Source organism: Periplaneta americana, chromosome 12 (genome assembly GCF_040183065.1).
Source record: "Periplaneta americana isolate PAMFEO1 chromosome 12, P.americana_PAMFEO1_priV1, whole genome shotgun sequence".
Taxonomy (NCBI): Eukaryota; Metazoa; Arthropoda; class Insecta; order Blattodea; family Blattidae; genus Periplaneta; species Periplaneta americana.
This window is the reverse complement of record NC_091128.1, coordinates 52427273-52441818: the sequence shown is the minus strand read 5'-3', so window position 1 is coordinate 52441818 and position 14546 is coordinate 52427273. Positions and strand designations below refer to the sequence as shown.

The 14546-nt window shown below is 35.3% G+C and overlaps 1 protein-coding gene across 1 annotated transcript in view; it reads left to right on the top strand.

The window, feature by feature from the left end:
• Positions 1–14546, top strand: part of Hel89B (histone acetyltransferase 1) — a 166693-nt gene that overhangs the window by 114036 nt on the left and 38111 nt on the right. The window contains exons 24-25 of the mRNA XM_069841318.1: positions 4068–4205; positions 8011–8162. Coding sequence (XP_069697419.1) covers positions 4068–4205; positions 8011–8162 — 290 coding nt within the window. The remainder of the gene's footprint in view (positions 1–4067; positions 4206–8010; positions 8163–14546) is intronic.

Sequence of the window (14546 nt, the reverse complement as noted above, 5' to 3'; positions counted from 1 at the left end):
TGCAGGCGGGCAAATTCTACAATGAGGGGATAGAAAGACTTGTGCCACGACTCGATAAATGCCTCAATAATGGTGGAGATTATGTTGAGAAGTAATTGAAGTGTGGGGAATACAATGCAACAAAAATAGTTTGTAAATATCTTCCCGTTTACTTACTACACCCTTTTGGAACTTACTTTAAGAACACGCCTCGTATTTTCGGGAAGAGAACTTGTAAGGCTTCAGCAGCTTTTTTTTATGTAAGGTGCTGCTTCTGTGACAGAAAAAAGCAGGACATCATCATGCTCCATTCCATCTGGCCAAAGTAGCATCAAAGCATTTGTAAATAACTGTGGCAGTGTGAAAACCATATGCTCTGTCCATCTGTTCCATTGTCACAATGAATATTTTGGGCTCTCTGTGCATTGGTTCTATAGTTCCGACGACAATGGCCATATAACATCCCATTGCACCTGTGGTTTTGTCAATGGAGATCCAGATTTTCTTCCCTGCAACTCTGGTATGAATAGTCTGGAAAGCCTGTATATAGCAGACAATTAGATATGTTTTTCTTAGTGTGTATTCTGACAACTTCTTTCTTGGTGTACTTCTGCAGAAACATTCTGAGAGACTAGTTTTCCAATTTCCAGAAAGAAAATCTCGATTATGTGAGAACTTCGCTTAGATCCAGAGAAAACTGAGATTGTCTGCTGGATATCGCACCTGCTGTTGAAATTAAAAAGATATTCTTCTGGCTGGTCATTTTAGAAATCTCCAGATCTATGTTTGGTCATTGAAAATGTTGATTTATAAAGTACTTTTTTTTTTTTTTTTTTTTTCGTGGTTAATAGATTTTTCACATATTTTACAGAAGAGAAAAGCACCATCAGTAGAAAGTGTGTCTGAACTAAATTCGCGGACATAACCATGTAGTTCATTACTTATATTGAGTATTCGGACCTTAAATTGCAGTAGAGCAAGGAATGGAAACTATTTGTCTCTTTCCTTCTCATGAATTTCATCATAAGCGCTATCCTTTTCTAATCTAACCAGGTTCCACATTTCCGTAAAATATATAGTAATCAATTAAAACACATGAATATATAGTTACATAGAGAATTTGAAGCTGCATCTGTTGACGTTAATGAAAAATATCTTACGAAGTAATTAAGGATTAAAATGTCAATATAATGAAAATTTACCCCAAATGCAAAATCTTTGCTACACGAAACATATCTCGTCATAACTCCTATATTAAATCAGTTAAAAAATTTTCCTTTTTACTGTTGATGAAGAAACTTTCACTCTCCATGTACGTAAGTTTAAATCTACATTTGAATGATAAAAAAATGCAGAATGTCTCTTTCTTTTTAGTCACAGTCAGAAATTTTTACACGAAAACACAAAAAAGTCAGCCAGTAGAAAACTTTGTTTGATGTTGTCTATACATGGGGTCAAAGCAGGAGAAATGTCCTTCGAAGATGGAAGTTATTTTTAAAACAAACCCCAAGTCTGTAGCTCATTTAGTTCCAGATTTATGATTTAGGAAAGGGTGGATATCTGTTCTGTTTCGTTTTGACGCTCCGAGATAGCTCTTGCACCTATCGTGCAACATGCACACATTCGACTTTTCCCTCGTGGATATCACGGAGTTACCTACATTTCAATCTTGAGACTGTCACGTGCATTGACGATCATAAGTAATTTTACAGTGTAATATATTATACAATTATTATATGCAAGTAAGGATAGTAATTTTATGTGTGCGTGTGTTAGTGCTTGTGCGTAGACTTTGTTAAAGTATAACTTGTGGAAGATAAAAATAAGATATAGGCTTATATGATATCAGAGCGTAAAATGGATTCTTAAATTAAGAAGAAACGTTTCATAGATAAGCTTATGTAGTTGTAACATTTCGCTTAAGCCACTCTTGCGCACATTCTGCAGTTGACGTCGCAACAACGCACTCCATAAGTGCTGTACTGCAATTTAAGGTCCGAATACTCTATAGATGCACTCAATTTCGGCATAATAGAGTGCTGTACATAAACACACTTGAGATGCCTAACACATTCAGTGACAAACTAACCCACCTGAAATTCAATATGAAACTGAACTGCAAATTGAAATACATTGTCAATTTTCTCATTTGAACGAGACGAAATGCTGATGGGTGAGATTGATTTCGCCTAATGGGAGTGCAGTGAAGCTCGGACTAATACAAAAGCTTTCTTTTTCTCTCTCTTCGCACTATTTTCTTGGAATCTATAGAAACTTACCCTCTCAGACGAGTCGAACTAACTGCCTTGGAGTGAGAGATATAATAGCAGTAACTGGTCCACCAACCTTCTTAGCGGACTGATCAGCTTAGGGCTGGTTTGTAGGCATGCTGCCACAAATAATTTAAATATATTGTGAAGGGAGATTCTCAGTAGAAATTCCCATTATGCAAAAATATCGTTTAATTTTTGTAGAGGTGCTCCAGTTATAAAATCAGAATTTGTTTTCATTTATATTTTTAATATTTTCGGAATTCGTACAATTTTTTTCCTTGTTCTGATTTATTTAATATATACATAATAGCAGAAAATATCCATCAAATGCAGAAAAGGCAAAATAAGATATTAAACTTTAAAATAGGCAGTGGAAGCTGAAATAGGCAAAAAAATAAAATAAAATAAAAATTGGCCCTACTATCCCAAAATTTGAAGAAACATGTTTTCTTTGTACATCTACTCAGTTAAAAAAGACATGTTGCTGTTCTCTAATGGCCGCAATTTGGGATCATTTAACCCATTGGCTATTTATGTTATTCATTTTGCACTACCCAGGGGACACGTATGACAAAGAATGTCATGGACGCGAGTAACTTTATCCCTGTTAAAAAGACATTTTGCCTAACTTTTGGGCTCTAGTGATAACATTACCTGTTCTCATTTTAGCTTATATTAAACAACGTAAAATCATTAAATACCTTATATGTGTAAATATGATAATATGATATATTTCTCAACATACTCGGTCCTGCTGACTCTTCACATTTCTGTATTCGGGCCAGCAATCCCTTACTTACACTATTTATTTACAACATTAACACAGACATAATATGATCCTTGAAGCCTGTTTTTTTTACTATATCTTTCATGTCCCTTCACTTTCACTTAACCATCCTTCTAGTTTATTCATTTCTTGTCCTACTTCCCTTCTCTTATTCTCAACTACACTTAAAACTATTCCTACATTTAACTTCATTCCCTGTTTCTCATAACTAACTAAATACTGCCTTCTACTAAATACCATAATACATTTAAACTTAATTAATATAGAACCTTAACCCTTGTTACTATTTCACTAAAAATTTAACCTATTATTAAATTCACTGACTAAACACTTCTTAGACAACACATTAGCGCTCGTAGCCTAGCACATTAGTTTCACTTTATTTGTAACACAAACAAAACTATTATTCTGTAACACTGAAATTTCATTTATCCATTACATAACTAATCCTGCTATTATTTCAACCCACTAATACACCACTTCCTGAGATTATAGACAGTTTTTTCTTCCCGTTTCGCTCTCCTAGTACAATTTACACTCTCGATACTTCCCCTTCTGTTACCCACACTTATTTCACTTCCTCGTTCACTACTCTCTTCTTTCGATGGTTCAGCATTCTTCTGCCTCCCAACTCCAAGGTCTCCAGCTCTATTGCAATTTGATGCTTTGCTAGTTTCGCCGACTTGGCCTTGGGGTGACGTCATTACTGCTGGTCTACTTGGTGGTGCAGCCGCTGCCTTTGAGTTCATCGCCTGAATGGAATCTGATGACAATGATTTTTTATGACATCCTTCAATCACAATCTCTTGAGTCACTACCCTCTTGCCTTCCGCAACTTTACCTTTTCTATTCATTCCACTATTACAATTTCTCTTACTCTCTTCTTTATCTCTATTCTTTTTCTTTCATCAATATTCTCTCCCTTTGTCGATACATTCAAGATATGTGTAAATATGTGTTATTAGGTATTTAAAAATTTATGAGGATAGTGAATTTTTCCACTGTGACAAATATATATCTTTTTCTAGTCTGGTGTCAACTGGCTGGCATTCCTAAATAAGTACAAATTGCATGGCATTCTTTGTGATGACATGGGCTTGGGGAAGACATTGCAGTCCATCTGTATACTCGCAGGGGATCACTATTACAGAAGACAGCAATATGAGGTATGAACTTTGAATGTTAAATGTTCTGAGGGAATGTTTTATACATTTTTAATACCAAAAATGAAGAAGCTGTTAATAAAGTGAAGCTTCTTATATAATTTACTGACAGCAATCTGGACAAACATTGTTAAGAGTCAGTATTCGTCATAAAAGTGGATTAAGCATTCAGTCATGTTCTGTGTCACATTTGTTTGAAATCACTGTACTACTGTTAGCGGACTTTGTATAACACGAAAAATAAAATCTCTTTACGATAGGAACTGTAATCATTACTACAAAGTGTAAAACTGGCTTAGAATTAACTTTTTAATCCATGTGTTAATTCTTAAATTGTCTAATACAGAGTAAGTTTATTAGGTATTTGTATGTAGAAACTATAAGTGAATTAAAATGCAGCAAATTTCACAATGTATGAGATCTATTTTAGCACTGGATTCAGAAGTAAGAATGATCCCTCTCTTTTCTTTTTCTGTTCTTTTATGGTAAACTGATTTCGTATAACTGGTTCCATCCATATGTAATATCTGTTGCGTATATCTCTTGTATTATTTTACTGACTGTTATGTAGATATGACACACACACAGTTCTTTGAGTCATTTCTGGTCATTATTAAGGCAAGAGGATTAGTTTATGTAATGAATTTCTTACAACTTTGCGATATGTATTACAGTGATTTCTTTCAGTCTCATTCAGAGTTGCTAAGTGCAATAAATTTATTTTATTTATTTATTTATTTATTTATTTATTTAGTAAGCAGAATGAGTATAATTAAAAAAAATATGCAACAAAAAATGTTTCTAGCCATTACTGTAAGAGCCAGGCTCATGTGCAGTGTGGTTTTAGCCAATTATATAACATAAAATTTACAAAGACAGTTTACTAAATACACTAATTTAATTCAGACCGATAACTAACACAAGACAAAAAAGGAAGAGAAAAAGAAAAAAAAAAGACATTTAATATAAATTGACGATCAGACATAAGCCAGTACCATTCAATAAAAACATGAATACAGTTGACAGAAATGTTGTTGTTTTCCAATGCTAGATGTTTGACAATAAAGTCATTTGACTTCTTGCACTCCAATATTTTTCAAAGATATTGTCATGGACAGCCACTGAAGCACAGATTTTGAGATGTTCCGAATCCATTTCTTGGTTTGAGTTGCACAGTGAGCAGTTAGGGGACTGATACATTCCAATTCTATGCAGGTGTTTGGCCAAATAGTCATGGCCTGTTGCCAATATAAATGCAGCTACAGACGATTTACGTGGTAAATCAGGAATTAACTGTGGATTATGATGCAGAGAGTTCCATTTTTCCCCTTGAGATTGTGTTACCAAATTTTGTTTTTATTATACATCTTGATTACATAACTTTTAACACTATATCACTTTGGAAAACGTATTATATATATTTCACGTGTTAAATTTTATGTTACCTTGTTAACATGTTTTGGCCTGCTATCAGCCATCATCAGAACTGGTCGTTGCTGGTCTTGGCACCTTTCGTTTTGTTTCCTGTGGGAGTGTGTTTGTGTAGTGTAATGTGGAGTCAAAGAGTGTGTGTATTCTGAAATTGAGTTGCGTGTTGAGAATTTCACACGTGAAAGATATATAATACATTTTCCAAAATTTTGTTTGTTGAAGTCTAAGTATGTAGATTTAATAAATCTTTTCACAGAGTAATATGTAGATTTAGTAACAGGTCGACAGAAATAAAAAGGTAAAGAAATACACATCACACATTTTTTTAATGTTATACAGTATATCATGAATAATTTTATAAATTTCTATTTTACATGGTTCAGTTTTAAAATATTTCAAATTTGGAAAATGATTAGTAATTTTATTATAAAGCCTTGGGCCGAAATTAATGTATATTTAGCAACTCAGTGCAATAGATTCATTTTCTAATCAGGGAAGTAGTTTTTCATGTGTGTCATCAAGCAGACCACTTGATCAAAAACTTCACCAGATTATGTGAGTATATTACTCGTGATAATGTGGTCGGAAATGACAACATGACCTAAAAACAAGATATTTACGTAGAAATTGGAGAACAACATGATCATGTTTAAGGAATAGTCAGCATAATTCATTGCAAGATATCTCGTATTATTTATCACTTAAATGGAATCTGTGTTTTAAATTCTTCTCTCTGAATCATTTTTGTATTATTTGTTTAATATATTTCTTAAACTACAAAGATTGATGTTATGATAGTGGTAATGGAGTAATGCTGGAAAGAAATTGACATGAGAAGTTAAAGTAATGGAACAAAAATGGGCCTCCATCTGCCACAGATCTCACAGGATACAGAATATTGCCAACATTGAAAACTGATCCTTCATGAGGAGCTGTTAGCTTGCTGACTGAGAGGATTCAATCTGGCATCGGAACTGGAATCTGGTGTGGCTTAATGGATAAAGCATCAGCATGTAGAGCTGAAAACCCGGGTTCGAGTCCCGATGCCAGAGAGATTTTTTCTCCGCTCCACCCATCCTTCGTCATTGCTGACTGAAATTGAAAATAATTTAAGAACAAGTAGTTGGTTAGATGTGAACTGTCTAACGAATGCTATAGTGTGTTATGTTTGTAACACAAAAATTGCTATATGAAGCAGAATCGAGCATGTGTTTTTATGAACTTGTTTCATTCTTTTTATATTCCTGTATATTATTAAATATTCGGCACATGACTTGTATTTTTACTTTGCAGCCATCAGTAGAGACAACTCTAGGAATATTAGACTGAATGCAGCATATTATTTTTTTAATTACTTAAAACAGAAAATCAATATCCCGAATTTAAAAGAAAACTTACAAATTAAACCAAACCCTTTAACTCTATTAAATATAGAATATAATCTAAATTTAACAGAAGAAATACTGAAATCAGAAGTAAACACTGAAATAATGAAACAATTGTCCTTAGAGACAATTAATATTAGGTACCCTCCACAAAACTGGCTTCATTTATACACCGACAGATCCTTGATCTCCAGAGAACAAGGTACCAGTGCAGGTGTTACGTGCTGTCTCTTCTCACTTTATAGATCTCTTGGAAATGGAGCAAGTTTTGATGGAGAAATCATTGCAATAAGTGAAAGTCTCAGAAATCTTCTATGCCACATCAATAAATTTAAGAATGCAGTTATATTGTCAGACTCCAAAGCAGCTATTCTATCAATAGTCTCTAAACACACACCTTCATCTCAAACAGCAGAAATAACTAAAATGCTCTCTCAATTAATATCACTCAATAAAAGAATTGTATTCCAATGGATACCATCCCATTGTGAAATCCTGGGAAACGAGAATGCAGATGCACTAGCAAAGAAGGGCAGCACTGCAACTTACAGACCTGTTACTAAATCTACGTATTACTCTGTGAAAAGATTTATTAAATCTACATACTTAGACTTCAACAAACAAAATTTGATAACACAATCCCAAGGGAAAAAATGGAACTCTCTGCATCATAATCCACAGTTAATTCCTGATTTACCATGAAAATCGTCTGTAGCTGCATTTAGATTGGCAACAGGCCATGACTGTTTGGCCAAACACCTGCATAGAATTGGAATATATCAGTCCCCTAACTGCCCACTGTGCAACTCAAACCAAGAAATGGATTCGGAACACCTCAAAATCTGTGCTTCAGTGGCTGACCTGATAATATCTTTGAAAAATATTGGAGTGCAAGAGGTCAAATGACTTTATTGTCAATTACGTTCCATGATCTTGTTCAAATGATTAAATTACTCGACCACTTTATTGCAACACCATGTTATTTCTTGCAGAAATCTCAAAGCCCCGATTGTGCCCCATTGCCTTCAATTGTGATCTGTCCTCCTACGTTGACAGGACATTGGGTATATGAGGTGGAGAAGTTCCTTTCAAGAGATTACCTCAACCCTCTCCAGTATATCGGACCTCCTGCAGAACGTGACAAGTAAGTTTCAGTTAGAGCGAAATTAATACTGCTAGAGAGAATTTTAATTTCAGTTGTCCTTGTTGCCCTTAAGAGATTGGAATATCTTCTGTGAATTTGGATATTATAATACCACAGTCTAGTATATACAGTCATGAAGCTCAATATGTAGTAAATATGCATCCATAGATAGTTGCTAACAACTAGGATCGCTACCATCGCCTCATTACAGGCGATGCGAAATAGTACCTGCACACTCTATTGTTCCTAGTACCCTCAAAACTCAAACTTCGTGACTGTATATACTAGACTGTGATAATACATTGATGGAAAGTGTCATGACGTCATGAGTTCAGTGTGAAATATCTTGTGAATTTGGATATTAGAATATATGGATAGAAAGTGTCATGACGTCAGTAGGTCTTTTGACTTTATTCTCAGTCTAGAAGAAACTGGTGAGTAGTACTCTGGATGGGTGCATATATAGGTAATTTGAAGTTTGCTTGAAACATATTTATGTAATTAAATAATGAAGAGAAACCTTGTAAGAGGTTCTTATTAGGGATTGAAACTGGAATCCCCCCCCACATTATGTTGCTTTATGACGTATTCTAAAAATAAGACAGTTGCTCAAAATTCGTAGGAAATTAATGGTGTGAAGTTACCTAGAGTGGAATCATTTAAGGATTTGGGTATTTATTTTACACACAACTTATGTTTTAAGATACACTTAAATCACGTGGTAATTGATGCATATAGAAAATTAGGATTTATAATCAGAAATACAAAAGAATTAAAAAATATAAATACTTATTATTGATACTCTATATAAAACTCCAGTTAGAAGTAAGCTAGAGTATGCCCCATCAGATGCAAATAGAAAGGATACAGAAAAGATTTTTACGTTATTTATATTTTAAAAAACATCACGTGTCGTCTTATGACAAGCAAATTTCATATAATCAGTTACTTTTTGAATTTAATTATAAAACTTCAAAATCTCGACGATTAGTAAATAGTCAAATTTTACTCTATAAGACTGTTAACGGTATATTGAATAACTGTGATTTTCTTAAATTACTTCAGTTCAATGTAAAAAAAAAAAAAAAAAAAAAAAAAACAAAATTACTCTCCATTGTTTGTTATGTGTAATACTTACAACTCTCTGTCTTTAAACTGTGATTCTCAATTAGATTTCAGTTTAACAGTTGAAAAATTTCATACAATATTAAAAAGAATTGTATTTTTTTTTATTGGGTTATTTTACGACGCTGTATCAACATCTAGGTTATTTAGCGTCTGAATGATATGAAGGTGATAATGCCGGTGAAATGAGTCCGGGGTCCAGAACCGAAAGTTACCCAGCATTTGCTCGTATTGGGTTGAGGGAAAACCCCGGAAAAAACCTCAACCAGGTAACTTGCCCTGACCGGGATTCGAACCCGGGCCACCTGGTTTCGCAGCCAGACGCGCTGACCGTTACTCCACAGGTGTGGACGAATTGTATTTCCTTAGATATTTAAATTATGAAGAAGTATATTATAATGTTTTTACTCTCGTTTTTAAATAATTTTTCATCATTATATTGACATTTGGCACTATATTAACTGCAATATTATATTCTAGCATCTGTTACCGTTATGTATTTTCTTTCTTTCGTTTGTGTTGTTTGTTTTGTTTTTTTTTTCTTATTATGTATTTTGTGTATGTATCCGTGTAAGCCACCTGTAATTGGAAGCCCGCTTCTGTTGGTGGTGGATTTAAATAAATGATTCACGACTATTGACCTGCAGTTTAGGAATTAGTTCTGTAGGCCATTTTGAGCTAAAATGTCATATGAACATGAGTCCGATTATCACTAGTTTGAAAGTTATTTGTAAAAAAAAATAAAAGATCATGCTGTGAATCAGACTTCGGAGTTGCTTGCATTGTAATACAAACATTGGAACTTAAACTGAATGGAGGATTGCCTTGTGACGTGAAGTAAGGAGGGGGAGAGGAGGAGATAGGTCTGTCTGTATTGTGCATGCTGCTGCTCTCATCAGGGACAGCCATGTCGAGGGACAGGCACGCCATTCACATTGAAGGGGAAGGAGAGAGATTTGAAAATCTGCGTCCAAACTGAGCTGTGTTTATTTTATGATTAATACAGTATTTTGAATTAATATTTCTGTGTATTTAAGTGAATAATTCTTAATTCTGCTCATAGGATTCAATCAGCTGTAACTCCGTAACTGTTGATAATCAGACCCATGTTCATGTGGGAGTTTGATGAAGCTGGTACTAAATTTAATTTCTTCTACTGTCTTTTATTCACATTTATAAAACAAATGAAGTCACATGACAATTTTGAGTCTGATAGGGATATATCTAATTGGTAAGGACTTGAAAATTTCGTATCTATTTTCATCAAATTAGCATCTATTTTTATGAAATTAGCATCTACTTTTTCCAAATTCGCATCTGATTTTTTTCCAAAGGAAACTTTGTGCATTCTAACTTTCATTTCTCAAAAAAATATCTTCGTGAAGAGTTCAGCATTTTCCTCATTCAAATTACGTCATTTGCCTGAAACAACATCACCATACTGTGATAAAACATGTTCACTGTCAACATTGTTTCTTGGTGTCCACAATACTTGCAAACAACATTCTGAAAATGCTTTATTCTCTGTTCTTAAAGCATTAAACACTTTCGCTATGTCACATTTTACATTTTTTACTTGCTGTTCAATAAGTTCTTAAATGAATTGTATGCACTTCGAATTTGTTTTTTTGGTATACTCTAAAATCCTGGAAACATGTCAATATTTGGTTCGTCAACATTTTTCAGTAGAACTACTTTTTTTGGGTGGAATGCCTTCGCTATAGCCTGAAAGTTCTTTCGGCCAGGATCCTTTTTCTTCAAAATTGACAGTTTAGTCTTTGCTGACTGAGCAGTTGTGGAAAACACATCTTTGCATGTAGTTCATCCAGCAGATTTAATTTCGACAGTAAATTTATTGTCCCTTCAGAATTATGTTCCGCAACAATGTCTGCTAAATTACTGTCCACTAGTCTTGGGAACAACAAGTGAGATGTTGGATATTTGGACCCTTCAAGTGAAGTTAGCAATTCAGCTAACTCACTAGCATGATCTTTAACAAAAACCATGTGAGCTTTGAAACATTTTTTACATTAAGCCTCTGTCCCTCACGTCAGGCGGCTTGAAAAAGAGGACAATACACTAAAACCCCGATAAGATGCTGTTCAAGGGACCGGGTGTAAACTGTGTATTAATCGGGACCGCGTATTCGGCGGGTATACTAATTTTGACTTATATACAGTATCTATCAGCATTTTTCTTTATTGAAATACATGATTCATGAAAGGTAATATAGTATTACTCCATTATCTAATTACTGTACTGTACATCAAAGACATTTACAATATGTACTGTACTTAATTCTTTCGGAAAAAAGTTATTTATAGTTGTTTGCCGTGTGCGTGTTTTCCAAGTCCTCATGTTTACCACACTTCAATTTCTGCGCTTACATCCTCCCGACGTCACAGCTGTAGTGATTGAGTCGCGATTTTTTATTATCGTCCTTAATGTCGATGATGGAATTCCTAATGAATCAGAGAGTTGTTTCTGAGTAAGAGTACTGTTCTCATCGTACTTTCGTAAGATTTCCAATTTTTTCGACACAGAAAGGGCTTTTCGTTTAACACTCATTGTAATCACATTCACAGACACTTCAATACACAAAAGGACAACAAACTGCCCAGCAACAATTTCCAGAATTTTATTACGGCCGAGTGAGGAATGCTGTTTGAGAGAGGGTTAGCAAGAGGGCGAGGTATTGTAACTGTATGTAGGCTTTAACCATGCAGATAAGGAGTCGAATAAGAGAGTGTAACAAGAGGGTGGGGTATACTAAGGTATGAAGTATGAAGGTTTAAATGCGCAGGTAGAGGGTCGAATATCAATACTTTTCAGGTTAATGGCACCAGTGAGTTCAATGACCAAGATGTTTCATTGCTGTTACAGTACATTGTTGAAAATTACATAGAAAATATTCCACAAAAACAGTGTATTATGTGGGACTTGAGCGCAACAAACGGGGTATTTTATAAGGGCGTTATATATGAAATGTGCAGGAACCGGACAAAAAAGCGTATTACACGGGATAGCATAATAAGCAGGCGCGTCTTATCGAGGTTTTACTGTATCTTCAAAATAATCAGCCAGATAAAAGACAGCCTCAAACTAGCTATTCCACCTCGTTACAATAGAAGAAGGAGAAAGCTTAGCTGATTTGGAAGCTTCATATCTAGACTTCAGAAATTCAAGATATTTATATTTCCTCTTTCGTTCAAAAGTATTGGAAAGCACGACTGCTAATGGCTTTATTGCCAACAACAACATATTTCCTCTTTCTAGTGTTTAGGAAGGCAAACGTAACTATGGTAACAATTCCATTCAATTCCGACATTGATGTTGGCCAGGAATTCCCAGCCAAACTTAACTTGTGGGCCCAGCACTGTACATGAATTAGATGATCCCCTATTACAATATTGAGAGTTTCATAACAGAGAGTCATGTAAGCAGCAATGTCACTAACAAACACTTGCACTGAATCATACGGAACAGAATGATTGTGAAGTGCATCCAACACTGCAGGAGAGCGGTTGGTTGTATTTCCTGAATCTAAGTATTTCACTGAAGTGACGAACAACTGAACTTCTCCAGCATCTGGGACTTGAAACAGTACCACAAACACACACCACCCCTTCCTGTCTGTTGTTTCATCACAGAAGATGTTGATATCTTTTCCTGCTATTGCCTCTGAAGTAGACTTCTTGTGATCAGATGAAATTTCTGGAAGGTAATATATGTTTAAATTAAATAGGAATGAATTACGAAAAACTAGATTTAACAACTAAAAATATATTTTGAATATTTATCAAAAAAATTAAAAAATGTTGTATAATTCACGTGAAAATCCCTTTCCCATATAATAGCCTATCTAACATTTCAATGCATTCTAAGTTATGTTTGTTACAATAATTGTACAATATTCTTATATATACAATATATATCTTTCACTTAGAGTTTTAACACATGGTAACTTTCCTTCCTTCGCAAATTTATTTATCCATCACCTCAGTGTTTCATTTCCCAGCTTTTGAGCAGAATATTTGCCGGTTAAAACGTAATATGGCGAACGCCAGTAGGGGAAGTTATCCCCACCCTCGCTGCTCGGCACCTTGGTCGCCTGCTCTCTCTCTCTCTCTCTATACTATCTGTCCCGCTTCGGTGGATCACTGGATTACACAACAGCATAAAACCAAATTGGGACGCATTAGACATGTACTACACAACACAATACAACACAGCCCACCACAAGTACTAACACAACACAACACAATACAATGTAATGTGGAACCAAGTTCCACTCCTCACTGAACGGCTAACACAATATGCAACTTCACTCCCCTACCCAAAACAATGCCAATTCACACCATCAGTAGCATTGCTTTTCGGCGCTAATTTCATATTTTTTCCACAGGTTGGACACTCGTAATGACTAGCAAGTAGTCCATGCTCCTCACAGTACCTTACCGTATCCGCCTCCAAATTCTCCCTGCACAATTTGAGGTAGAAGTACACGTCTTCGGTACGGTTCATCACTACACGTGGTTATGTCTGTACATGAAGCTGGACAGGGACACAATGAAGCTCCACCAGTGCGCGTTAACACTTATGCCACTCCCTCTATGCGAGACTGGAAACTGATGAGGAATTCAGATCTTGCTATTACACTTTCGACTTGATTTTGCGTAGAGTCGTAAGTTTGAGAGATGAAGTTTAGGAGTATATCATGCTCCAACACCAAACTAACGACACACATTGCATCTCTGCAATACGTTATGGCAGTTCCCTTGAACATAAATAGATTCATTTTCCCTTCTACCCCCAACTCGCCTTGGTAGCTGAGAGGTCTAAAGCGTGACCAAAAAGCGTGCGTGCATGTAGCGTTTAGTTACGAACTTACTCGGATCGAATCTTACCCTCTGCGAAGTCATAAGAAAAAAAAAAAGAGAGAGACATGAAGCAAGGAACAGAGAAGGAGAGGCTGGAGAAAGAGAGACAGGACGAAGTTCCTCTTTTGCTTGGTAGATGTCGCATTTACTCTTTTTGTTCCACTTTCCTCCACTAGATGTCACCCCACCCTAAACCACTATTTCCACTCTTTCCCGCTAGAGTGTGTGGTGAGCTTGTAGGGGAAAAGTGGAAAGGGGTCGTGGGCGGAGCTTAGCGTTCGCCGTATTACGTTTTTACCTATTTTCCTTTGAAAAAGTTTTCTACGGTATGCTTTGAATAATAATTTTTTCAAATTTTCTTTCCTTTGTATCATCGAAC